The sequence below is a fragment of the Acanthaster planci genome, linkage group LG03, assembly GCF_054643075.1.
Source record: "Acanthaster planci isolate LZ-2023a linkage group LG03, COTS_SCS, whole genome shotgun sequence".
Taxonomy (NCBI): Eukaryota; Metazoa; Echinodermata; class Asteroidea; order Valvatida; family Acanthasteridae; genus Acanthaster; species Acanthaster planci.
Window position 1 is genome coordinate 19,888,856 of NC_141779.1, and position 26,775 is coordinate 19,915,630.

General features: G+C 41.4%; 1 protein-coding gene across 10 annotated transcripts in view; it reads right to left on the reverse strand.

Moving 5' to 3' along the window:
- The window catches only part of LOC110973037 (uncharacterized), a 63,298-nt gene that overhangs the window by 5,479 nt on the left and 31,044 nt on the right, over positions 1-26,775 (reverse strand). For 6 of the 10 annotated variants that reach the window (XM_022223448.2, XM_022223450.2, XM_022223451.2 and 3 more), the window contains 14 exons: positions 26,331-26,552; positions 22,776-22,888; positions 22,094-22,225; positions 20,212-20,256; positions 17,701-17,843; positions 9,633-12,023; positions 8,986-9,120; positions 8,477-8,551; positions 7,119-7,913; positions 5,919-6,080; positions 4,126-4,234; positions 2,715-3,095; positions 572-633; positions 22-121 (listed from right to left, as the gene is read on the reverse strand). In XM_022223448.2, coding sequence (XP_022079140.2) covers positions 22-121; positions 572-633; positions 2,715-3,095; positions 4,126-4,234; positions 5,919-6,080; positions 7,119-7,913; positions 8,477-8,551; positions 8,986-9,120; positions 9,633-12,023; positions 17,701-17,843; positions 20,212-20,256; positions 22,094-22,225; positions 22,776-22,888; positions 26,331-26,552 — 4,865 coding nt within the window. The other 4 variants (XM_022223454.2, XM_022223456.2, XM_022223457.2 and 1 more) reach the window with 4 other exon arrangements.

Here is a 26,775-nt window from a genome sequence, read left to right on the forward strand (position 1 = left end):
AGTTCTAAATGTAAGCCTTACCAAGAGTGGAGACTGCAGGTTTGTCAGGGCATGGGTTTGTAGCTCTATGGTCAGGGTAACCCAAGGCAAGCTTGAGGGTGGATATGTGGCGTTCGGTCCCCTGAGGTACACATAGCAGAGAAAAGAAAGCAGCAGAAAAGGATCAGCCTCATTAGGTTTGATTGAAGAGCAAGACAGGCTAAGAGAGCATACATGTAGCTGTGATGAACTTATAAGTGATCCATCTACAAAAAGATATAGGAGTCACCAGAGCCACTTTTGAGTTAAATGCCTTTAAAGTAATGTTGCACAGAGTAAATAAAGAGGAAGCCTAATTTTTCTTTCACTCAAAAAATGTCTATTTTCATCAAAATGCCAAACTAATTTACACATTAAAAGCAACAAGCTCAGTTGGCTCATTGTAATGTGAACTCCAGAGAAACAAATTGCTGAAATTTACCTCATGGATCAATTTGTGGGATATGATCACTCTTACGAGCTTCAAATGAACAGATTCATAAAAAAAGAATTTGGGAACAGGTCCTCTAACTGCCCCCTCTCATCGGCTTACCTTTTCGGGCTCACTGCCATGGTGACTGTGGGAGACATCTGCATCCAGCTTGGGTCTTTTCTCTGCCAAGAAAGCAGAACATTTGACAGTGACAAACCCATGTTTTTGTTTCATTATAAGCAAGCAAAAGCAGGACCTGTCTGTGCAATATGATTTCTGTGGATTCTGTAGAGAGGAAAATTGAACGCTAAGTCTCATGTGGTGTTAACTGATTTTATGTAAATGTAGTCTCACAAAACTCTTGCCAACTGCATGTAGTTAACTGCACGAATGGTGACTTAGTTCTCTCTTTTTTTTTTTTTAGCAAAGGCATCCACCTTCGAGGACTAAGAATTGAACATGTACGGCTGGAAATTCACCAGATCAAGATACAACTACAGTGTACCATTGCCTCAGTTCTCAGGATGAGCATATTTTATGCAAAATAATGTTAACATTTCTTTGAAATGAGAAGCCTATTACATTTTATGGACTATAAGTGCAGATGATGTTACTGTGACAGGATTTTCTACCCTAAATGAGTTACTGCATTAATATGGAGCACTCTCCCATGCCCAATGCTGCATGTCACTCATGTCATGCCGGAGTACCCCAACTGAATATTAATTGCCACCGACTGTACCAAATGGGATTAGTCTAACAAGATGATACCCCCACTGCCAATTGGCTGCGGACAGAAAGTGTGCTCGCTCATGCTGATTATCACCGAGGCAGTTCATTTGCTGCGGTGACTTCTAGTGGCCTCTCGGAGATGCTGCTCGAACAAGGCAAGAGGGAGGCAAGGCTAATTGAATAACGGGCATCAGCTCAGTCACTCGGGAGCATAAACTAGGGAAAATAGACATGTGTGATGATGTCTATCACCCTGAAGACACTGTAGAGACTTCCATTAACATTAACCGACAAAGAAAACCTGCTCTATCTATCTCTCTGGGGCTCTCTGACAAAGTTAAAACATGAAATGTCATCACCAAATTTTCAAGTGAAGATTTTTCTCTCTTTCTGAGTGAAACAAGAGTTGAGTAATAAAAGCTAGGACAGCATTCAGCCACAAACTGAGCAGTATCTTGATCCAGTCTTGAAATGTTATGCAATAAAACCAGCAGATGCATTCATGACACAATACGGTATGGTACGATTCACAATGAAAACATGATCCAAATACGATTGCTCATGGTGACAGAGAAATTAATAACTGACAAAAAGTTTGAACTGATTTTTGCTTCTCCTTCATGAGGAAAAAATTATATCACCCAGCTGAAACCAAATCATAATGCACGGATATGCTCATAAAAAGTTTACATGTATGAACTAGAAATATTAATAAAAGTTTCTGTGGAGAAGTCAGTGATGGATTATGAGTGAAAATGAGGGAAATTCCTATTGAAATAATCAGTGGAGACCATGGCAACTGTAGGAAAATGTTGGTTTGATTACAAACACAGCAAAGTCTCCTTATGATGGATGATGCACTGTCTGCACATGATGGTATTCAGCCACACAAAGTCCCATCTGTTCACAAACGTCAAAAATCACTCATTGATAGAAGAATCATACACATGTACATATTAAAAGTGCAACTAATAGAGTGAATGCTACAAACCAACCACAGAATTAAAGACACCTGGAACTCACAGAAAATCCTGATCAAGTCACAGCCATTTGATTCAGACATGGCCTTAAATATGACCACCACTACACCTTCCATATTGTTACACAGAACATATGGATTTATTGGTGAGCTTTGAAATAAAAGGAACGGTGTTCAAATGGGACAGATTTCTTAGTGTCTTTATTTCCATGGTACACTACGCATGAAGTAGATCAGTACATGGATATCTGTGGGACAAAACGAGAAATGTTAATCGACGTGCAAATGAGATGCATACACACACGGCTTCTACATGTAAGCTGTAACATGAGCAGAGTCTGTGTGCGATCCTGTTAGTAAATTCAAGTTAAACAACTTATGGAAAAAAAGGGATGATCTGAAACCTCTTTTCAAGAGCATCTACTCTGTGGACGGGATGATTTGGTTGCTACAGTCTTTTGCAGCTACAGTCTGATGGAGGTGCCTTGCAATGGCGTGCCAAGTGCATAAACCTCTTCCCCCCCTCCCCGCACATTCCACCCATGTCACCACCTCGGGCATGCAATCGCGGTTTATTACGATGGAAACGGAAGTCAGGCCACAGGCTGGTGTCATCGCCTTCCTGCAGGTAGCGGACAATGACGGCCTGGATGGGCCGCAGTTCCATTGAGACGGCGCAGCGGTCCACGCCAAAGGGAGCTGTCTGGCCGCCGTTCACTGCCGTCATCTCCTGGCCCCCCTCCTCTCTCGTGACCCCCATCTCCAGCTCCACCTCCTTGCTAACGACCTCCGACGACCACTCTTTGTTGTTATTGTACTCATGGGTGGACAGAGGCACCTCCATGACAAAGTCGACCGGGGTGTCGACCCGCTCGCGAGGAATCTGTATTTGCACAGAAGACCCATAGCGAAAGGCATATGGGCTTACCATCTCTGTGCGAAGAAATTGAAGCTCAAGTCAGCAAATGCTCCAAATAAAAAAGTTACAAAACAAAATACATAGGGAAGAAATATGAATGTAGTTATTTTGGAATTACACATAACTCAAGCAGAGGAATGTATGAGAGCAAAAGCATGCATCTCAAGTAATTTTTTACGTAACAATCCTTCCAGGCAAGTCTTCCCAAACAAATCATCAATCAGTCAAAGGTCAACCATCTCAAGTAAAGTCTTGTGACCAGATTTCACAATTTAACTCACAATTACTTCACATTGATTTGTGAATTTCACAATGAGCAACCTCAGCCCAATGAGCATTCTTAAGGTAAGTTGGACACAGAAAAAGATGAAACACAGGAAGTCACTCCTCATATGTACCACCCTTCTCATTCCAGATTATTGGGCATTCCATGATTTTGGAAACTTCTTTTCAGGGACAATCCACTGATGAGAATGAATATTAGCAGTCAAAGAACTGCACCCAGTGGATGTGTGCATGTAGTACACCATGTCGTAGTCTGCATTAACATGAAAAAAATGTGTACACAAAAGGGTATTATCAAATTTCCACTGAATTACTGTACTATTACATGCAGAAAATCTCTCAAGAAAGGCAAATAATTTCGAAAGCAAATGAAGATGAAAGTTTATTCTCTATCTTAGCCAAAGTAGTAGATGGGGGCATGTATTGGGGGCATGTGGTCTAGTGGTCAGGATTTGCGGCTTCTGATCATGGGGTTAGGGGTTTGAATCCAGCTCCTGGCAACATGTTGTGATCTTGGGCAAGTCACTTTACCCCTACATGCCTCTCTCCACCCAGGAGTAAATGGGTACCTGTGAGGGCAGGTATGGTTATTGTGTTTAGCCGTTCTGATATGGTATCATCGGGCTAGTATACTCCCCAGGGAGCTGAGATGGTTTCAGTGATGTTCAGATGTTGTGAGCCTAATATCCAGGGATGATTACGAATACTGTGAGATACTGTGCATCTCATGAACACTTTGCTATTATCATTGTTGCATACCTGGACTGGAGAGGTCGCACATTGCTACAGACACTGTGTTGAATTGACCATCAATTGCTGCTTCCCTGGAGCGCTGCAATGCTTCAATCTGGGCCTCAACTGCCCTGACCTAAAACAGTCAGGCCAAAGAAAAATGGGTGATCAGATCACTAACAAAATAAAGAACAAAGTCCAATCATGTATGAATTGTGTTTCATGCCAGCATTCCACTCAATGTGCAATTCATTCCACCATCAATTTACACATATCACCAAATTTCCATTGGTTCCTATCTACAGTGTACTCATCATTTTGCCACCTTTTTACACACATCTTGTTTACATCATCATCAACTTCCAGGGTAAGAGATGCCCTTCGCTCAACACCAACACTGAAAGCACCACTTTCTTTCCACATACATGTATTAAAAGATGTCAATTCAATGCTTTCTCATAGCAGGCACGTAATGAGCACTGACATGTGGCTGCACCCCCCAACAAATATTGAATCAAAGACACCCAGGATTAGACTAGCTACAGTGCAGTTCCACTGTCAAACTCATCTTCAGCAGTAATTTCACAAGGGTTTAAATGGACTAAAACTCTTGCAGTTTCTTCTTGTAGGACCCTTGTACTCCTCCCAAAAAAGTCTTGTACTTGTGTCATACTTACACCCTGTGCACAGAGGCTCAAAGCAATTTACACCGCTATTCACTGGCTCAATAGGTCCATACAAAATTCCTTTACGCTCCCACAAGAGTCTACTTGTACAACACAAGCTGTTATTTTGATGCAAATGACCAAAGTCATTTACAAGAACCATTTCCATCTTCTCTCAAGGGAACCCATTTTACAATTGAGTAGGGGAAAGTACTTATTGCAATGTGTCTGGCCCTAATCACTGCGGCAATCTCTTGGAAGATGAGTCACTACAAGATGTCTGGAGCAAAAGTGCAGTCAGAAGTATACAGTGGTTCAGAGGAGTACAGAGATCAATGACATCTATAACAACGCAAAACTTGGCTAAGTATTCATGTACAAGTACCATAGAACTTGGAAACAGGGTCCAATTTCATAGAATTGCTCAACAGAAGACAAGTCATGCCTACTAGAGCAAAAACATGTTCTAGCCTAACTAATTCACGGCGGTGCTTGGCCTGGTTGTGCTTCCGTTTACCCATTCTTTTGTTACTGCATGAAGCAAATTCCCCCTCCCCCCGCCAAAGCATGCCTTTTCCCATGCTTACTGCTCACAGTCTCCATGAAATACACAGGGCCTCTGTCAGTGTAACGTCTCGTGTTTAGCAGCACCATGAAATTGGGCCCAGGAGTGAGATTGGGGTATGAAGACAAATCCACGAAACATCCAGTTACGGGATGATGACAATAAAACACAGGCGCTATGACTTTTCAGGACTCCATCAATTGGCCAACAAGGCATGAGTTGTGTCTTTAAAGGCTTTGATTGAATGAATCCTGCCCTCTAAATTACATGTATCCAAAAATGCCTCAGAACCTGATTGGTTAAACCTCAAAAAATCCCAAATTTTGGAGTCACAAATTCTGAAATCCAGAAAAATCCTGAGAAATCGCCACCCTATGCGCAGTTGGGATTTAGTAGAGCATATACATGTACTTCAGAAAAACAAACACAGGTACACATAGCAAAGTAAAAAGCTGTACACAGCACTGACACCTGTACCGGTATGAGAACAAGCAACACTTAATGCCACTACGGTACATGTAGAAAAAGGACATTTCATCCTCCGCTGGTCACATACAACTTGTTACACATGTAGATGTCATCCGTTATACCTGGTTCTCACTCTGAGCAACTTGAGCCATTGTCAAGGCAATCTTATCCTCCAAGTCGACAATATTCTCCTCGGGTGACGTTCTGTCCACTTGGCTGACACGATCCTGAAGCTGTTGCAAGCGCTCCTCCAAGGTAAAGACCTTACCAGCAGACAGGTAAACCTGTCCAACAGGATGCCACCAATCAGAATGGGTGAAAAGGGTCAGTTGAGCAACACTCGACCAATCAAAGAGCAATACTTGCAAAACGATTTCAAATAAAGCTTACTGGCCATTGGGTACCCACAGCTCCTTCTTCTGGTATTGTTCGTCTTATTTAAGAAGCATCACACTTTATTGTCAAACTTGTCAAATACTTTCGAGCAATTTTTTCAAAAGAAAAGACATCTAAAATGTGCAGAATACACAGAACAATGTGAAGAAGATCCACACACAAACACAGCCATGGAAACTACATGTACTGCATCATTTATTGGCATTTACGCATGAGATAGAAAAACATATCAAGGTCCTGAAAATCATGCAAAGTAACTTCTGTACATATTCATGAGCACATGCCATTATATACTTGTCCGACATGCATAAATTTGCATTGCATGACTTGTCTTGGTTTGTGTTGATTGCAAATTAACTGGGTCAATTCAATTAACTCGGAAACTTACAAGTAATGCAATTACACATATTACTAAAGTGTTATTTTCAGAGCGGTGAACACCGACGTATTTCTGAAATTACTACATTTGTAAACTAGTGCCTAAAATAGCAAAGGAATGCACAAAATAATAAACAAAATAATACGTACCAGCTATGAATGCAAATAACTGTGAACATGTACATGCATGTGGACTCATTTAATACAAACAAAGAATTACATGTACTTGTACGCTTAGCATGCAAACAACAAATAAACATAAGCAAAGCATTTGAAACATTAGGGAACAACACTTATGAAAAATTGCATACTGAATGACAGATCGCACAAACAGACCGCAACACTTGAGTGAGTGGAGTCACAAAGTTATCCTTAAACAATGAAAATGCAAAAGGCTGTCCATTGGGAGACTCTGGTAACAGTACATTTTGTGTTTCAAGACCACTCAGGGGTGTGTCCACGTACCCCGGTATATGAGCATGCAACAGGTTTGTGGGATTTGATGAACACAGAGCCCACAACACACAGGCACACACTGCCACGTTTACCTTTTCTTCCAAGTCTGCCATCTGATGGTACAACAATAAATCGATCTCTTGCTCCCTCATTGGTGATGTCTTGTAGCCGCTGGACTTCCGTAATTTCCTCTCCTTCCGCCTCCTCCTCTCAGCCGCTCTGTCTTTGACAAAGTCTCCATCCATGCCAAACGTCAGGTCACAGCTATCTTCAGACAGCCCGCACGGCGACGCGGCTTTGCAGGCCACCTCGAGCATGTCGCTGTCACCGTTCTGGTACAGGTTACCGGCGGCACCGATGTCATTTCCATTCCGTACGTCCTCGTCCATTTCACACATTAGCGTTGCTATGGGTGGCGAGTCATGCCCGTCACCTGGATGAATGTGCAGGAAGGGAATGCCGTGGATAGGTGGGTTCCTGGACTTCTCTTGCTGATGAGGCATGGTTTGGGATTCAAGGCACCTGTCTGATTGCCCGCCAGCATTCTGTGAGTGACTGTCTTTCCTCTTCACAGCATCTTCAAGACTCAGGGAGCTTGGACGGCTTCCATCAGAAGATGAGCATGCACACATCTCCTCTTCTCCAGAACTTCTCCGACTGTATCTTTGAGAAAGTAGAGTACCCGTTTCTTGTCCACCAATCTCTTTTGCAGTTTCTCCCTCCCTGGCCTTTCTCTCTGATCCCTCACAGTCAGGGAGCTGGTCAGTCTCTCTTTGAGATGTAGCAGGGGCAAGATTAGCACTGTGTGATTCCATGGCATCTTCTGTCGTGCCTAACAGTTTCAGGGCTGTTGTGGTGATCATGCGCACAGCCGTAGCAGAATTAGTCTGTGGCATCAGACAGAGACAAGATAGTTGCGAGACATGTTAGTTGTGCTTTCGCATATCCATGCTGGAGGAGGATAACTAAAAGAAACCTACACTGTTTGGAAGTTGCTCTAGAACTGTTCTAAAATCATCATTTCTGGTAGCCATGATATCCTCAGTGAGATCAAGTTCAGTTGCAGTTAGAAGAAACTAATCTCCCGACAGCATTCTGGCCAGAATGCCAATTCAAGTGTATGCACAGGTTGGCTTCATTTACATGTACATGTACCAGTGCAAGGATCAAACTAATGCTCTATTTAATGTTCGCATTATAAAATTTCAGCATGCTCTCATATACTTTTAGGATATTTCTAACCACACTTCCAATGCAAGTCCTAGCCAGGGATTTATCCCCTATAGTTGACTGCACATCAAACTTGGAGAACTGCAGATTGACAGTGCAAAAAACTGCATTTACTGCACATTACAGGGGAAGAGCATGAAAATGGTTGGCAACTGGCATATCTTCGATGAAAATAAACTACATAAGCAGTGAATGCAGGCTAGTTCCTATTATCACTTACTTCCGATGGAGCATTTTCTTTGTGTGAACTGGCAAGCTGTTCCTCCAACATCTGCATATCTTCTACCACTTGCTCCTGTTGTTATGGAAACAGAAAAACTCAATTTCATTTTATTTCTAATGCTTTTACATGAACCACATTTGCCAAAGTCCCAAATGGATGAATCCAGTTACACATTACAGGTGTTCATTAATGGAACCAATGCATGTTCTTGCCACGATGGGAAAATTTGGTATGCCAACAGTGCGTGCTCAAAATGAAAGTCATCTGAAACCAACAATATGTGGGCATGAAGTTGGCACAATCAGCGTGGTTGTACTGTACATGTACATCAACTCATACATGTATGCACAGATATGTTCAAACTGATCTGATGTCAGGTGCCTGTACATGTACTTTGTCCTTGATTGGCCTTGCTTTTTTAAATATGTGTACATGTACAAACAGGCTCATTCCAGCTGGGCCACCCTGAATAAACCCTGCAGGAAGTAAGAAGATCTACAATGTACCTGAGGGCCTACCACAGAGTCTTCATTCTCACTGCTGCTGCTTCCGTACAGTGATGACGACTCGCCAATGACTGTCCTCTCTAAGCTGTCCAACACTTCTTCCAATTCCTGGACTTGATTCTGAATGCTGGACATCTGTGTACAATTGTAGAAAGCAAGAACAGGACCTCATTCAAATTAGATCTCAGACTAAAGACTACTCTTATGGAGGGGTGAGCCAATCAGCAAGCACCCTTAAAAGAGGGCAGAGGCAAAAAGCAATCATGACATGCAACTGACAGTAGAAAACAATATACACCTAGTTTGTTTCACGTGGATCTGGATTGCGATCAGTGATCCTAACGTTGGTTCGAACCATCCATTACGCAGATTTTAGTGTCTGTAAACCAACGACGGATCACTGTTCCTGGTTTAGATCCATGTGAAACAAACATGGCACAGGGTGTCAGCGAAGTTCTTGAGAGTTTTGGGGCTACCATTTCACGGTACTATACAGAACATGTAGCTAACAATTTATCCTCATGAATGCTTCATCCTTCACAAAAACTGAGGATACAAATCAATATTTCATATTCTTCAAAGTTTGTTAAGCAATTTTTGTTTAGAAAAGTGAAAAACTTTTCTGGCCTATTCGTTTTATACCATACCTTATGAGCCGATGTCAGAACCTCCTCAGCAGAGTGCAACACCTCCTCCTGAGTTAGAGACACCTTCTTTGTCAGGTTGGCAAGCTCTTGGATGTCTTTTCTCAGGGAGGCCACCCCCTTTGGGGTGGTCAAAGGGGAAGCTCCTGGAGACAGCTGTATAGGTGGAGTGCAAGGGGAGGCCTGCAGTGGAGGCGCCTTAGAGGGAAGCTCCGGCGAGGAAGTGAGGGGTGAGTGATGCGGCGATTCAAGCTGCTTGGGCATCCTCTTATGAGACTGGTGTACAGAGGAAGACGCACTGCCTGGAAGTGTGCCAGTCTGGCCCCTAGCACTTCTGCCTAGAGGACATGCAACTGAGTCTGTTTGTTCATCTTTCTTAACAGTCAGGGCACATGGACCTTCTCCTGGAGGAGAAGACTGTAACGATTCAATGGCTTCCTGGATGTTCCTCTCCTTGCCGGGATAGTCCAAGGACGTTGGTTTAGGATGACACTGGCTAAGTCTACTCTGTAAGCTATTGCTCGGCTCTGTTGGAGAAAAGTGGAGTGGCTTGTCAGGTGAGCGTTGCTCTTCTCTGCTGCTTTCCTCTGAGGACAGACCAACCATCTGCTGGCTGTCTCTCCTAGACTCAGGTGTGGTTGGGCCTGAAGACTGTGATGTGCTCTTGGGCATTGTGTCTTCTGTTGTGTTGGACTCCATCGACAGTTGCCTTGACTGGCTGGGATCCTCCTCATAGGATGACTTCGGAGAGAGATGGGCTGCCCTGACCAGTTTAGCACCTGACCTGCTGGTCTTTGACACTACCTGGTTGGAAGGCTCACTATCATTACTGTCCGACTCGCGCGAGAACTGCCGGAAATCTCGATGGCTGTGGTGATGCCAGTGGTAGCTGCCTTCTGCTTCAAAGACTTCCACCACTAGTGGGAGGGAATCGTATCGAACAAAGCGATTGGATGGTGAACGCTCATGATGCTTGCCATGGTGATGGGATTCTTTGGTACATCTTGAGGCAGGTTCCCCATCCCTGCGATGGCTCTTACTCCCATTGGACTTGCTCCTTCCATCCCCTCCCCTCCCAGACAGAATGAAATCATCATTTGATTTGGATCTCTTGTATGGACTTTTGCCCTTTGCTGCCGAATCATGTACATGCGATTTGCTGGAATGGTGGTGGTGACTTTTTGTACACTTGAAATGCTTCTCCTCACCCTCTGCTGGTTTCTTATTCTCACCCTTAGAAGACTCCTCATGCCTCTGCTGTGCTGCCAATTCCAGAGCATTCCCAGAATCATTTTTTGGCAGTTCCAAGTCTTCCTCCTCTTCCTCTGCAAGTAATGGTTGGCTCTCTTCAGCAATCTTCATCCTCTGGTAGAGACTGCCAATCTCATCTTGTCTGCCATCCTCAGAGGATGCCAGACTCGTTTCCATGGTACCAGGAGTACTCACGTCAGGCACATCCCGCATCTCTTTTGCATCTTTGATGAGATCGTCAGTACTCTCACTGGTGGCTGACAGGGAGAGGTGGGTCAGCTGATCCAAGAACTCCTCCATGGTCAGGTCCCCTACTTTGCCATCCAGGTCATCCTCATCATCAGTCTTCAGGGTCTCCTCACTGGAGCTGCGGGAGAGTGTTAGCTGCTCTATTTCAATCCCAACACAGTTCATGCCATCATCATTGTCCTCATTGGTGCTTTGATTTTCCACCAGCGTGCTGCTGCTTGACACAAACTCATCAGTGACTTCTAGGGCATTCAAGTCACTTTGGACCGAGTTGTAGTGGGTCTCTAAGCTATCTAAGGTGTCATTAGCGTCCAGACTCGCCAGGCTCATGCTGGCAAAACTATCCACAGAATCGGATTTCACATTCTGTAACGAATTCCCCAGCCTGGCTGCTGTGTCTCTAATTTGGGACCCATCGGCCGAATCAGTTCCTGAGATGTTCTGTGAGACCTCCCAGCCACCATCTTGAGAGAGACACAGGGGCATGTGGATCCCCGAGTCCCAGTCATGTGGTGATATAGTACTGGAGGAATCTGCCCGCCCACGTTTCTCCTCCTCACCAAGAGACAGTCTATCAATGCCCCCTCGGTCTTTCAGTGCACAGGCACTGCTCGCTTCTGAGCTTTCGCCATTGGCATCCGCACATTTGTCGACTATCTCTGGGGAGGACAGGACCTCCTCGATCGGGGAGAGAATGTGGAATGCCGGCCCCGTTGCTGAAGATGATGCTAGTGAATTGTCCTTGGATTTGGCTGGTGTGGGCATCTCCCCAAAGTGGACCTTTCGATTGGAGTCTGGAGTTTTACTGAGAGGTTCACCCTCTGGATCTAGAATAACCACCTCTGGTCCAGAGTGCCGACGAGCTGGCTTCAGGTCAGAATCCAAGGTTTTGCCCTGAAGAGAAGAACAGTTTTCTACTATGAGGAAACACCTTCAAACCAGGGATGTGTTACAATGAACATTCATAATAAGGCAATGTACATGTACAAGTAGGCAAATAGAGTATATGAGAAAAAACAAAGCAAGCACTCTATGAAACTACATGTAAAACTACACCGAAACAAAATCCGGAAAACAAGCATGGCATGCAAACACCTGTGATAGTGAATTCATGCAAGGAAAAATTTACATCCCATGTAGTAAATAATGCGTAAAAGAACTTCTGATGTGCGTAAAGATAAATGCATGTTCTCTACACGCACATACATGACATATGTGCAGTATGCAGAAGCAGCGTACATGTATATGTACATGTACCGTAAGCCAGCTTGCAACTGTAACTGTATAAACCTATTACAATTACTGCACCAAGGTCACCATGAATGTGGAAGACATGTTCAAAGATCAACATAGCATCAGCAAAACAAACTGCTCAATACATGCACATGTATACGACATCGCATGTACTAAATATTCATGCAGCATTTAAGAGAGGAACATGTACATGTACACGTACACTGCTCTAATTTTAAGAGAACAAAAAAAGAGTGAACATTGTAGCCTGTCAGGATTTAAAAGCCACCCTATTATTTTCAATAATTTTATTTGTAGTTAAATTCATCACCCATCTTCAATACGTTTGACAGTGATCAGTGAAACAAACTGTTCAATACGCATGACATCACGGTGAGACAACGCTATTTTACATCTTCAAAACATTGCTTGATTCTTCAAGTGAGTAATTTTTCAAGTTGCCAAGATACATGTTAATGTGTAAAGGTATTTTACAATCCAAACAATGTCCAAGAATAATTTCATTTTTTTGTCTTTTGGATTAGTTTGTTCACGGTATTGCCAACTAACAGGATTCGGTATCTTAAAAGTACAAGTGTCCACTTGCACATGAGGCTTTAATTTACTGCAGCTGTAATCTAATGACAGTCAAACACAAGGAGACTTTCAAGGAGTTCGTGCAGTGCGTATCCGGTTAGCCTCCTCTATTTCAGCAAGGTGAGCAGGGATCAATTCACTTCCTCCTTTTTCAAAGGAAAAAAATCCATTCTCAGCTGAATTCATTCTTGCCTCTCACCGGAAGCAGTCACACTTTACGGAATGAGACGCTACGAGGGAGGCCAAGTTGAACTGCCTGATACGTGTGGCATTTCTCAATTAATGAGGAATTGATGACAACAGGAAATGCACGTAAGCCCTTGTGTCTTGTCCACTGGTGAGTCTTGACAATGCAGTGAGAAAAAAGGGCACTCAGGTGCTGAATGTAGGTCAACACTTCTCTTGATCATGATGTGTAAACAGGATCCGACAAGCAGTGGTGTTAATTTTCTCTCTCAGCTTGTGTGTTCCAACATTTTCCAATTTTCCAAAATCAATATCATTACAAAGTTAATGTACATGTACATGTCCTGGTACATCTTCCACACATGGCAATTCTGAGGAAAGCTTAACATTCAGGTCCATGTCCTTTGACAATAAAAACCGCATGCAAGTCAACTGCTTCTGAATAGATTCAACTCAATTAAAGACTCTTAGTTTTCCTGGGACAACTCCATGTGTGTTTTCCAAGGAGAACAAGAAAACAATGCAAAGAATTATAAACACGATTTGACTGCTGAAAAAGAAAATGAAGTTCTCAGACCCAAAATATACACAATATTTAAATAACATCCATGTGCAAACATCAAACTGATCTGTTTCCCATCTCTCATCCATTATTAAAATGGCGACAGGCACCCACAACGGTTCAAAGAACATGATGGAACGTGATGATTTCAATCAGTTTGCCTTTAATGCTAATAACACAAATGCAATCGATACTTCGGTAGCCTCAACGTCTGCACAAACATATACTTCTTGGAGGTTCAGAAGTCACACCAAACTACACTTTTTAAAAGCAATGTGGAGTCACTGGGCCAGTCAATTTCCGTCACTGCAGAAATGTTATTTCCGATGGCGTTAAGACAACTCCATTCATAGGCCATCTTTCATCCCTGGTACACACATGAAATTGCGTGTGGAGAATGTCTTTCCGCTTTTGATAGCATTAGTCAAGTAGATGCTTCACTGTCTAATTTAATTGACTGTTTATGATGTACACACAAATTATCCCCATCTGTCTTCCATTTTCTCACCAGTCCTGCTTAACGAAGCCCTGCAATTTCGCTTAGCCTCTGTTTACAGTGTATAACCCTGTTTACTGGTCGGTGTTTTGCTTCAATTTCTTTTAATGTATTAAAGCTGTTCAAGCCCATGAACATGATGCTACTGCATGGTACATGTATGATGTACCTTCCATTTGAAGGGATAATGATCGTGCTTGTTGTGGCTTGTTTACAGCAGTTTACAAATAAAAATGGTCTTCAATGGAGCTTACTTTCTGTACACAGAAAAGCACTGTGTCTTTATAATTTCTTTCCTCTTTTGGGGGTAATAATTTGCTTTGGGTACTAATAATTCTTTCAGACGGTCTCCTCTATCATGCCATATGATTTCATGATGCATGCGTATTTGATTAGACCTATGTACCTCTCTGGCCCTACATGTATATATCGGTACAGTAATTTCTATCTTTTGTGTTATACAGGTAACATCAGTCACACATGTACATGTGTAAGTATCCAAAACACTTCTCAGTAGAATGAAATGTTTGTTCCGTCTTTTGTTGATATACAAGTACATGTATGTGCAGGTACATGTAAATGCCTTTCAACGAGACGGACAGGTGCACACATAGATGATGTGGTCTTCAGATATGAAGAAAATGTCCAAGTTGTAAATTGTCCAGTCTTGTTAACTGTATCATGCCCCCAAACTTTGCACTTTCCATGACACTACATGTACAATCAGTCAGATTTCACCTACATTTACAAATACATTTATTAATTCCTGCCACGATTAACGGAACTTGAAAGTACAGTACATGTATCAACTGATGATTAATGTACGAAGTTAGCGCAATCGTTTGAGTGATACACAGACGTACGTGTACATGTATGGGTGACACCACACAGCGCTGCAAAGCTTGCAAGACGGATGAAATCTTGTCGATAACATGGCATGAGTTTGCCTGTTACTTGTAAAGTAGACTTTTTTCCATTGTTATTGTCTTTCCAGTTTTGCAAATTCTACATGTCCTAATACATGTGTGTTCATGTAAATGTACTCCAAACCCTTAATTCCCCTTTATACCGTTCTGTAAAGCCTTTAAGTACATTGACTGATTCTTAAGCATTAAACATGCAGACAAGTCAAGGCAAATTAACACAAGCCATTCCTTTCAGTAAGTTTTCGTAAACAATATTTTCCATCATTTCACCAAAAGTCTACAGAATAAAGGTACAGATACTACACTGTAAATACAGCCACTCTGTCATGTTGTCTGGACTTGTACGTACATGTATGTATGGCAAATCAGACAGCAATCTTTTCCAATTTTAACGACTATGAATAAATGTTCTCTGCAGAGCAAAATCAATCAAATACAAATCCTATGCAGCTGGCTAGCCTAAGGAGGTATGAAAATGGCGCCAAGAATTCTAGACCAGCTCTCTATTTGCTGAGCTCCCAACCATACAGCAAACTTCACATCATTAATCATACATACCGGTCAATGTACTGATACATGCAGCTCTCCTGTCTGAGCAATGCAAGGTCTGAGCAATGCGACCACAGATCAATATTTCATGCACTTTTCAAGTATATCCATGTACCGGTATGTTTGGACACGGAAACAGTGTCTTGGAAAGGGTAGCCCCTCGACACACACTCGACATTTCACCTTTTTTGTGGGGACCGAAAATGTTGTGGGGACTCAGAAATGTCCCCACAACTCGGTTCAAATTTCCCTAATAAAAGAACTTGTCCCCTAAATGCAGTGAATGCCTACCTACTGTACATGCACCTGTAATTTCTTTGGTCAAGAATGATCATGTGTTCTGTTTGAAAGAAAAAGTAAAATGCTGTATGGTACATGTACCGTTTAGCCTACATACATGTACATGAACCCCATATCACTCATGTACTGCTTAGCCTACATGTACATGTACACTGTACAGTACAAGTACCCCGTATCACTCATGCCTTGCCCATCATTTACCTGTACAGTATGTCACAAAAGTGTCAGATATGTGCTTATGTCTGTGTGTGACAGTGTGTACATGAAATGACACAGCAACCTTTCATACATCTACATGTAACTTGAATTTAATGACTGGTTAATCAGTCTCAAGTGATAAAGGTGCATGTACCAGGTACATGCAGCAAAAACACTTGTTGACTGTAGATGAAATTTCTGAACTGCCTTGTAAAATCACCTCCCATGAACAGCCTCAACCATGATGCTATGATGGGAAATTCACTTCCATGCTAAAACCCTCCAGTTTTAGTCAAACAAATTCACTAGAAATTGTCAACTTACCCGGATATACACGAGAGTCTTGTCCAGCAACAGAACACACAACGGTAAGTACAGAGCAAATTCTTGACTCGCATGCAGCCAGGCAACAACACTTGAAATCAAAGGCAAATAGTCTCAACACAGGCTTTGTAGGTGTCTCAAAAGTTGTTCTACTTGAACATATACCGGTACATTTGTACACACACAACAAAGGGCACAAACTTGTTTTTAAATACAGTTAACTGTTTACAAGAAGGGATGCACAACCCTTCCAGATTATTTTTAAAAACAGACCCCATGACAAACAAAAGAAGCAGAAGAAGAAACAATTCTTTTGTGTGTGTAAACCAGGTGGAATATTTCAGGTTAGAAGATCACTTGAAGGCTCTGTACAAGTACACGTATTCCAGTGAAAGAACAAAAGCGTTTGTTCAGCCAGAGCCTGCAAATCCAAATAAAAACATACATGCTGACACAGCCCTAGAAAAAGTTACACCTTTTCATGAGATTAAGTCAATGTTGAGAACCATCTTGACACATTGTACAATGAAGGGAATAAAACCTGTAACGACCAATTCTGCACAATATACGGTAAGTGTTGTGCCAACATGGGGACTGATGGTCTACAGTAAGCCACAAAGTGCACCGCGTGGGATTCAAATCACAGGTGGAAACTTGTTCTCTGAACAAAAAGTATACACTCGACCATTAGATAAACATCAAATACCAGCATACACAAGACTCTCACACCAACCTCAAGTCTCAAGAAAGTCACAACTCACAAATGAGGCACATAAAACATTAAAATATAATCACAGCGACAAGCAACTGTACATGGACACATTAAAAAACCACAACGCAGTTACGTAGTTCACACGCACATCCTCAATCCAAAACTACTAAATGCCAAGCTACATGTACAGGCATGCTCATTACCAATGGACTGCAATGAATGTTTGTGTCAAGTCGATTGTCTATGCTGACACACAGATTTGTATTATATTCGTGATAATTTCAATTTGCAATTGCTCAAACAGGATGTCTGTGGGTGGTACAGGGAAACATAATTTAAATTGAAACTTTGGTTGCATTTCACACTTTTATTAAAAAATTGACTTATTATTGGAAGTTGAAGTTTAATGTTTTTCACTTAAATCCTATGCAAATATCACAAGGTAATAAGGACAATATTGTTACATCATCTGACCACCAGTTTCTTACAAGCTCTTCCTCTTCCGGTGGGAGGTTGAAGACAAAGTCCTCCAGTGCCTGCCTGCTATCCAGGACCTCAGACAAGACATCATCCGGCGCCTGAACAGCTACTGACATCATCTCAGGCTTTAACATGGGAAACCAGTCAGGGTCTGTCGATAAAATGCGTAAGATTTTCAATTAAAAGTACATGCGCATGTACATCTACTGTACAGTAGGCCATACCTACATGCACAGACCTTTGTAGATTCGACCAAATTTGGAGACAGGCATGTCTTGGAACATTTCAACCCCTTCCTTGCCACAAAATCTACACTTCTGAAAAAAAAATTTCAGACAAGTAACTGTGTGCAGTTAGAACAAAGGAAAATTCAGACAAAGGAGTGGAACATGAAGGAAACCAACGAATGCAGGGAAAAGTTAGACTTTCTTACTTGTGCTGTACGCTGAACTTTGTGGAACAGCTTTTGTCAATGCCTCTTACATGTACACGAATACACTGTATGTACAAAATTATGTGAAAGTGGGAGAAAATTGTAAACCTGCACTGAGGTACATGTACATGTAGAAGTAGAGTTTAAGAAGAACTTTATTTGGATGTGTTTCAGTACTACGCAATGAGGTTTACTTATACATGTGCAAGAATGCTACCGGTAGTAAAGTCTTGCAAAGCAGCATTTCAGTACTCTACATACATGTATGCCAATCTACATGTACGATGTGGTTTTGCATGTACCTACTGTGCATCATGACTGCATGTACATAAAAAGTACCTGAAACTTTTTCTGTGTGTTTGCAGGGACATGTCTCTAATCGTGAAATAGAATGTTTCACCGTAAATATGGTGCTTGTTGCTACTGTGTACATATGGCATGATAAAATACATGTAGGTTGGAGCCTGTGCATTTAGGAAGTCAATACCAAGAATATGATCAATATTTACACAATTTTGTCCAAATTTGGCATAAATTACAACAGACATTAACAGCATGAGACTTTTGTGGACTAATAATGTGATGTATTATGAGAAATGTTGTCTGGCATGTCCAGGTATATGTATGTACTTCAACGTTAGGCAGAACAAATAAGGTAATTTTCTCAGAAATGAGCACTTACATGTACGAACAAGTAAGTCTCACATAAAGAAACAGCTAAATATTCGGTTTCAGCTAGAGCAGTGCATGCTACAGTGAATCTGCAGTGCAACTACAGTACAAGACGGGTACATGTATCTCATGACTCGTCACAAGTGAGGCATCACTTTGTCCTTGCAAGAAACTCATGTGCATACTAATTAAACGGCTTCATGCATGACGGACATACACTGTGCGTGTGAACGGGCCAAATTCACAGGTTGACAACCAAAATGACGTACATTTGCAACACTGCTGGTGACTCTTTCCAGCTGCTGCTACTAAATTAACTATCTGTAAGTGCAACAATATTTCATAGCCAGTGTCTCCTTGACTGCAGGGACCCAGACTAAGAGTGACATACCTGGTAAAATTAATACTGATTTAAAGTTGCAACATCCTGCAGGTGCAAATTGTGTAATACACGTACATGTACATGTTGTACATATACACTGTGTAGGTACATGTACATGTACGGTAGCTACATGTAAAACATATAGATGTACATGTATGGTACTATTACAAAATATTGACTGTTAATATATGGTATATCACAAAGGTATCAAATGTACAGTACTAACAATATAACTGCTGTAGTATACCAGCATCTTACAAAGGACCATGAAAGACAGTGCATGTAACGTATATGCAAAATTACACTACTCAAATAAGTCAAGTGTTAGGAAAAATTCTACTCTACCAGGAGAAGTGACTAACACATACCGATATACAGAACAGACATTATATTTTCCATCAGAGCACTTATCAAACAGCTAGTGACAGACTACCGGTACATGTATACATATTTCTCGCTGTCCAAGAGTTTTATTTGTTGTGTCTGATAACCGCACAACAAAGTACATGTACACGTAAATTCACAATTGTTACGGAATTCAGTGCTGTAAAAAAATGAGCTTGCAACAACTTCTCATTTCAAGTTAAATTACAAGAAAAGCTGGGCAAAGTACCAGGAAGCTAGTGTCAATGAAACAATCTCCAGAGTACTTGGCATGAAAACAATAATACATGGTCTATACATGTACAGTATGTACCACTCCAGCAAGTGGAGGCCCATAGGCTACCGGTACATGTATGTATTTTATGTACACCGAGCTGCTAGATTTGAAACCATGACCTGCTCACAATCAAGTCACAACTGTACATGTACATATCAACCTTAACTGCTTAAAGGTCCCACATTTAATTTAAAATCAAAATACATGAAGCACAACACAAGACCACATGGAAAAGGTACAAAAAGGTGCAAAATGAAAAAAAAAACGAAAATGCATAGCATTGTCTGAAAAGGCACTGAACAAAGAAGAATGATAAATGGGTGGGATGGTGCATTTTTAGAATTATCAAAACAGAGCTGCTGTAAACTCACTTTCAAGCAAGGCTTTGTATGGAACACCAAGAAGGTCTTTGGTAACTGTAGATGGCAATAAGAACAATTAATGCAAGGCAAAGTCATACAGAAGCTCGCATCAGAGCAACAGAATAAAAAGAAGAACAGTTAGAAAATAAAGATCCAAATTTATTGCAGGCAAATTTATTGATTCATTGTGGGCAGTCCTTGAACACAGCACCCCCTGCACAGAAAGATGATGCAACTAAGTGGCCATGCAATTGCTTAGGTCATACCCTAAACTAGACCTGCCACGCTCTTTTGGGATATTTACCGTGAATGGAAATACCTTTCAAATTACATGTATACATGTGCATGTATTCTGATGTCCCTGCTATAAGTTAACACATCAGCATAAATTCAAATTAAAAAAATTAAAAACATACACCTAGCTTCCAAAAATAAACTGTTTCTAGCAAAGCAGAAGTTACGAATAAAAAGGACTTTAATTTAACCATTTTATAGGAGTAGTTTGTCAGTCTCATGATTTAATTTGTTGAATTCATTACAATTTTAGGTCTCTAGATGAGGGGCCTTTAAATACATGTACATGTATTTGGGTCATTAACTAAAGGAATCTGTATACACATACCATAAATCACAGAGTTGCACTTTGTAAGAAATTCTTGAAACTTTCAAGACTGACGTGAAATTTGTATGATCATCTCTCTGTAAACACTTGAATCCAGCCACCTGATTTTGTTGAGCGATACTTAATGCCCCAAAAGTGGAATGCAGGAAACTGAGCTCTAGCAGGTTTTATTCATTTGGAACGATCTGTCCTTTGGATGTACTGTTCATAAATGCATGTACATGTATCAACTGCTGGAGTGCACAGCAAATAGGGCAACGGAGAAATGCTCCCAGATCCAGAGAAAGCTGGAGGCATGTTTGCAGAATCCTTTGGACAGATCTTTGAAGACAACAGGAAGGGCAAAGTCCACTTTGGGGCCAAGACTTTTCATTTTGCCCATTTTGTCCGCATGTATATGGACACAAATCAGCACAGGTTAAGAACTGGCAAATTTGAGGGGGGGGGTGAGATTCTATGTACTTGTACTGTACATGTACATTATACATGTACTTCACTGAGAGCATACATGTACATGTACATGTATGTACTGCTTGTTTTTTGTACATGTACATGTGCATGTAGATTTGACTTTTGATATTCTACATGCCACTCAATGGTATCAGTGTAACCTGGTAATTATACCTAGTGTGATTTTGTAACCTTCCTGGTGCACAGTTATAATCTTGGCTTCCGATACACAATCTGCGAATTACATGTAGGCAGGCAAACCAGGTCACATGATCACATCCTGATATGGAAAAGAGAAGGCTGATAAGCCTACATGTAGGAATTCTCTACAAATTGCCAAGGGCCAACTGAACTTGATATCAGAGACTCATCAACAGGGTGGAGATGTTAAAGGAATAACTATCATTCTAATTAACTTCCCCAACAACATTAGTAAAATCATCCCCATCTAACAAAAAGAAAAACATTCTGTGTCATGGGCTAAGTCATTTCTGCTTTCTGCTGCATAAAATGCAAACACAACCAGATGGTGGTAATAATGTGTACATGTAGGTCAGTGTAGTGGGGGGTGTTATTAAATTTTGAAATGAGCTTTTAATTCTGACTAACTCATCCATCCATATTTGATCCAGACTCTGTTGGAATAATTTGATGTCAGATACATTGTAAAGCTGTCATGTCTGGGGGAGGATGTTCCATTTACAAGTTGTCAAGAGGTGAACTGAATACTGTCACAGTTCTTGTTGAAAGGTGGAGTTCCTAAGCCGGCCCAGTTTGATATTTGACATCATACACCATGCATACCGTTCATGTACCAACCTGTGCTGGTCTGTTTTTCCAGGGTCTCCAGGAAGGCTTTGGTGACTTCTCCAGACAGCATCTCCTTGGCCGGTGGGCTGAGCTGGTGGTACACTCCAGAATCTGCAGAGCTGCTGTGGTCTACGCTATCAGCTGTGAGCGTATTAATGGTTGAGAATGGAAAACAAGCCACAAACTATATCATGTACATGTAGGTACCGGTACTCTCTTAAATAAAAGACTGGTATCCCAGGTAACCATTAAAGACACCTTGGCCCAAGTACAAAAAAAATTACAAAGTAAATATGAAAATTGATTCAAATTAGCAATTATATTTCGCAAGAAATGTTCTTCAACAACCTTGGAACAATTGTCAAATCTGTTTGAACATTGTATGTGCTTCCTTTTTTAATTTTTCCACAAAACCTTTTAAAAACCTTTCTTCATTTAAAAAGCTTCTAGTTAATTTGCATGGATGGTTTCGAGTATTCATACACTGTACATTCTGTAATTTAGAACCAGTTCCTGACATTAATGATCAGTCAGGTACATGTAGTACTCAGATACCCTGTTCACATATACATGTACCGTACATAAATGTACATGTACATCCCCTATCACGGTACGGTATTCTTCTTCCTCACATGCAATGTGGTTTTTGTTTTTGAAGAGGCAACTTTCTGTTCTTCTCCAGTGAACTTACATGACTGGCTGTCTCGCTTGTAAAGTGACCTGACTACTTTGGCACTTCCGAAACGACGGAACCGGTTCCGGATCTGACCGTAGAACCACTCACACACCTGCACCTGTAGCTCCCTAAAAATCAAATCCAGAATGTGCTGATGGTTACTATTTTGTACACTCTCTTTTAGAAATTCACAATTAAATGTACATTTACTTTACAAAATTAAGCTACCGGTACATGTAAATAAGGGAAATTACAAAGCCATAATGTATACATGTAGATGTGCACATACCGATAAATGCATAAATGTACATGTCCAGTACTGTACAATTCCCATGACCCACGCTATAGGCCTACATGTACATTGTACCTGTACATGTGTACCGTTACTCAGTATCAGATTACAAGAATAACACAACAAAAATAAATACACATGTATCACCCATCATGATCACAGGCTACACAAGGTTTTTTAATATAATCAACAGATCTACATGTACATGTACGTGTATGCCTAATCATAAGACTCAAACAACTTTCCTTCAAAACATTACTACACAGTTCAAACTCAGCAAAAATTATTCATATGATGTACATGTATGTAAATGTAGATGCATGTACATGAACATGTACCAGTACGTGGCCATTTAAAGGTAACTGAAAAAGCACGTAGGCAAACTTAAAATGAGAAACCCGCCGAGATGCTGTAATCCTTGACCTACTTAGACTAAGCCAGAATATGATCACCAGACCATTTACAAGGAACAGCCAACCAATCACATGACGTTTGTGATGAATCAGCTTGATCAATGAGTTTGTTCCACGAAGCGAGAGCCGGTGGGTGAATAACCCGGCTCATAGCAATTACGTGTAGACCTGTGCACGTAAAAATTTTCATTAAGGATGAGGCATGCAATCTGAATATTGTGCAATACAGAGTGCATCATGAAAGCGTGCATACATGTACATTACATTCTACACACGTACATGTACCGGTACACATACATGGACATTAATGTACGTGTACCTCACGCATCTCTTTCTAAAATCCAATTGCTTTTTTGGCACTCGGAGTCATTTGTGGAACCTTCATGTGCAGGGTCAATCACAAATAAACTGCATGTAAAAGTCTGCTTTTACCATGTTTGTTCGTGACTACATATACATCTAAGTGCAGATTCCAAAGAATTCAGATGCCTGGTACATGTACATACATGTATATGTACCTACAATGTGACTTTACATGTAATATATACCGTATCTGGTACAAGTTCTGGATTTGAAGAACCGTGAACAGAAACATGCAACATGTCACACGTCACATACATGTACCATGTGTACTGGTGCATGTACCGGTACATGTACTTTATGCATTCTAGATGGACAATTTTAAACAGTTCGGCCAACATTTCAGCTAATATGGTACACGTACCTCCCTTTTTGTTTTAATCAGCCACTTGGTTTTTCAATGCAGTGTTATGATGCAATGTGTTCCTAACAAGTTGATCAGTTTTAAGGTCATAGTTGGTGGATTTTTACATGTAACATCAGGTTAAGGTCATCTATTACATTTGTCATACTTTTGTCTTGGATACTGTCCGTTTATTGGCCCAGAACGATCACATGGCAGGGCAACATTTCCACATGTCACACTCACCGTGAGACATCTCATTCTACCGATGCTAGCATGCACAGGCATACGCATGCAAAACAAAAGGGTTTGGGGAAGTTTGAGAACAAACATTTGCGGTCCTTTAGTCAGGTTTGTGTGGTACCCATTATACATTTCGTGCATATACCAGGGAATTCAATCAATGATTGCGCTCATATAACAGACTTGTTCCTGTCCCCACAGTGTTTAAGGTGATGCGGGACCGCTAACCAGACTACGTACATGTAGATGTACTTACTGGTACATGTACATCCAGTATGTACCTTCACAAACTTCACATTAGCATTTACGCAGTTAACAAAAGGAAGGGGACGGAGCGTTTGCAAACGATATCATTTACGTACGTTAACTGTACAGTTTTACAGTAGGCCCATCATCTTCTGAAATTGTTCAGCTTGTTTCTGTGGATAAATTCCTTAAGACAGAGGTACATACATGTACCATCATTTGGCAACTCAACATGGTACTTGTACATGTACATGTATTGTACATGTACATGTACATGAGCAAGTTCTGCTTGATACATTGCTTAGTTTGGGCTTCTTCAAGCCTGCAAATCCTTCTACAGTACATTACAGAGCTTTCAACAAATCCCTGTATCAAAGTGCCACAACCCTTCTGTCTCTTACATTCAAGCCCATGTATCACTTTCCCAAAAGTCACCGTATCCATTGATCACGTTCCCTCATCCCCCGGCCCAAGCTTCTCCCATCTCCGGAGTCAGTAATAATTAGAAGCCATGCAGACTGCCCAGGAATCCTCGGCAGATTTCCACAGGTGTTGTGTCTAATTCACTTAGCCCTGTCCCGCATCCCATCCTGTCTCTGCTCCGTCCGAGGGACTTGTAACCCTAGCAGAGAGGTTCTCACTCTCGAGGGAGGAGGGGAAGAAGGCCGATGCCTAAGGCTTTCTAGACAAACAAGGTACATGTAGCACTGTGACTGATGAGGGTCGTGCTGCTTTTTTTTTCACTATAAACTCTATGCACACTGTGCATCAACATTTTTGACATCAAGCTTGTGACTGTGTTTGGGGGGGAATTAAGGGGAGAGTATTCATTTGGTGTAATTTGAGGGTGATATTTAAGCACTTTTAATATTCATGATTTATCCTCATCTTTGCATAACTGGTCAAGCACCACTGAGGCGGTGTCTAGCAAGTCCATGTACCAGTATGAGTACTGATATTATTTGTCACAGTGTATGCATAACTTTGTAACACGCTACATTTTTTCCCACTCAAAGTGACTTTTACAAGAAGCGAAAAGCATTCCCGCCAACTCCCTGGTCGCTGTTAAAGAATCTTAAGAGATTTTCTACTGTGTGCTTATCAATGGCACAGTCTTTCCTCTTCCAAAGTTCTGTTGATATATACATGTACTGTTGGAAAACCAAGTCCAAAGTGAAGTACCATAGCATGTAAGTAACCACTACCAACAGACACACGATGCATACATTACATGTGCACCTTGCTCAATCTTGCAAAATCTTCCAACAACTGGTTTTTGAAGGCTGTGGGAGTGGCAGGGCTTACGTGGGAGGGGAGCCTGAATGGGCTGTGTCCTAAACATTGCACAGTACATACTGTATATACCGGGTAAAAAGGTTTAATTAAGCATACAGTGTATATGCATCAGGGTACCGGTGATTCCAGAAATTAGGAGTCCAAAAGTGTGACATTTTTGTGTCGCTGTTACATCTGACCTGAAGTATCACTGGAATTGATTTCAAACTATTACTATTTGTTTGACAGCTGATTTGCATTAATTCGTCACTCCTAGAAATTAGAAAATGTTTTCCTAACTTCCAAAATCATATGTCAGTTGTGACAGGGACACGAAAAAGAATGGTCCCCTAATTGATGGCAAACTGGGACCTTACATACGATGACATACAACTGACCTCTGTTGGCTACATCCCAAGCATATCATGTCCTTCTCTCCTTCTACCTTGACAGAACAGTCTCTGCAGACAAAGAAACCACAGGACTTGCACTTGGTGCGCTTGTTGAAGATCAGGCCAAAGGAAGAGAAACAGCAGATGCAGTACTTCCCGTTGAACTGCTTCTGGCGAGACATGACCAGCCGCTTCTGTTCCTCATCCTTGACAAGTTTTTGCAGTTCCCTGCAAGGAAAAAAGAATCATCTGAGCATGCATGTACAAATACATTTACATGTGCATGCCGTGCATGTGCGCACTTGATAAACGGTGACACAGTGAGATACTGGGCCCCACCACTGCTGCAGTGCACTCAGAGCCCATACATGTATGCCATGTATGCAGACCACATAAGTTTGTACACATTCTGATGAAAACTGAAGGCCATGAGAATAAATATTCCGGATTT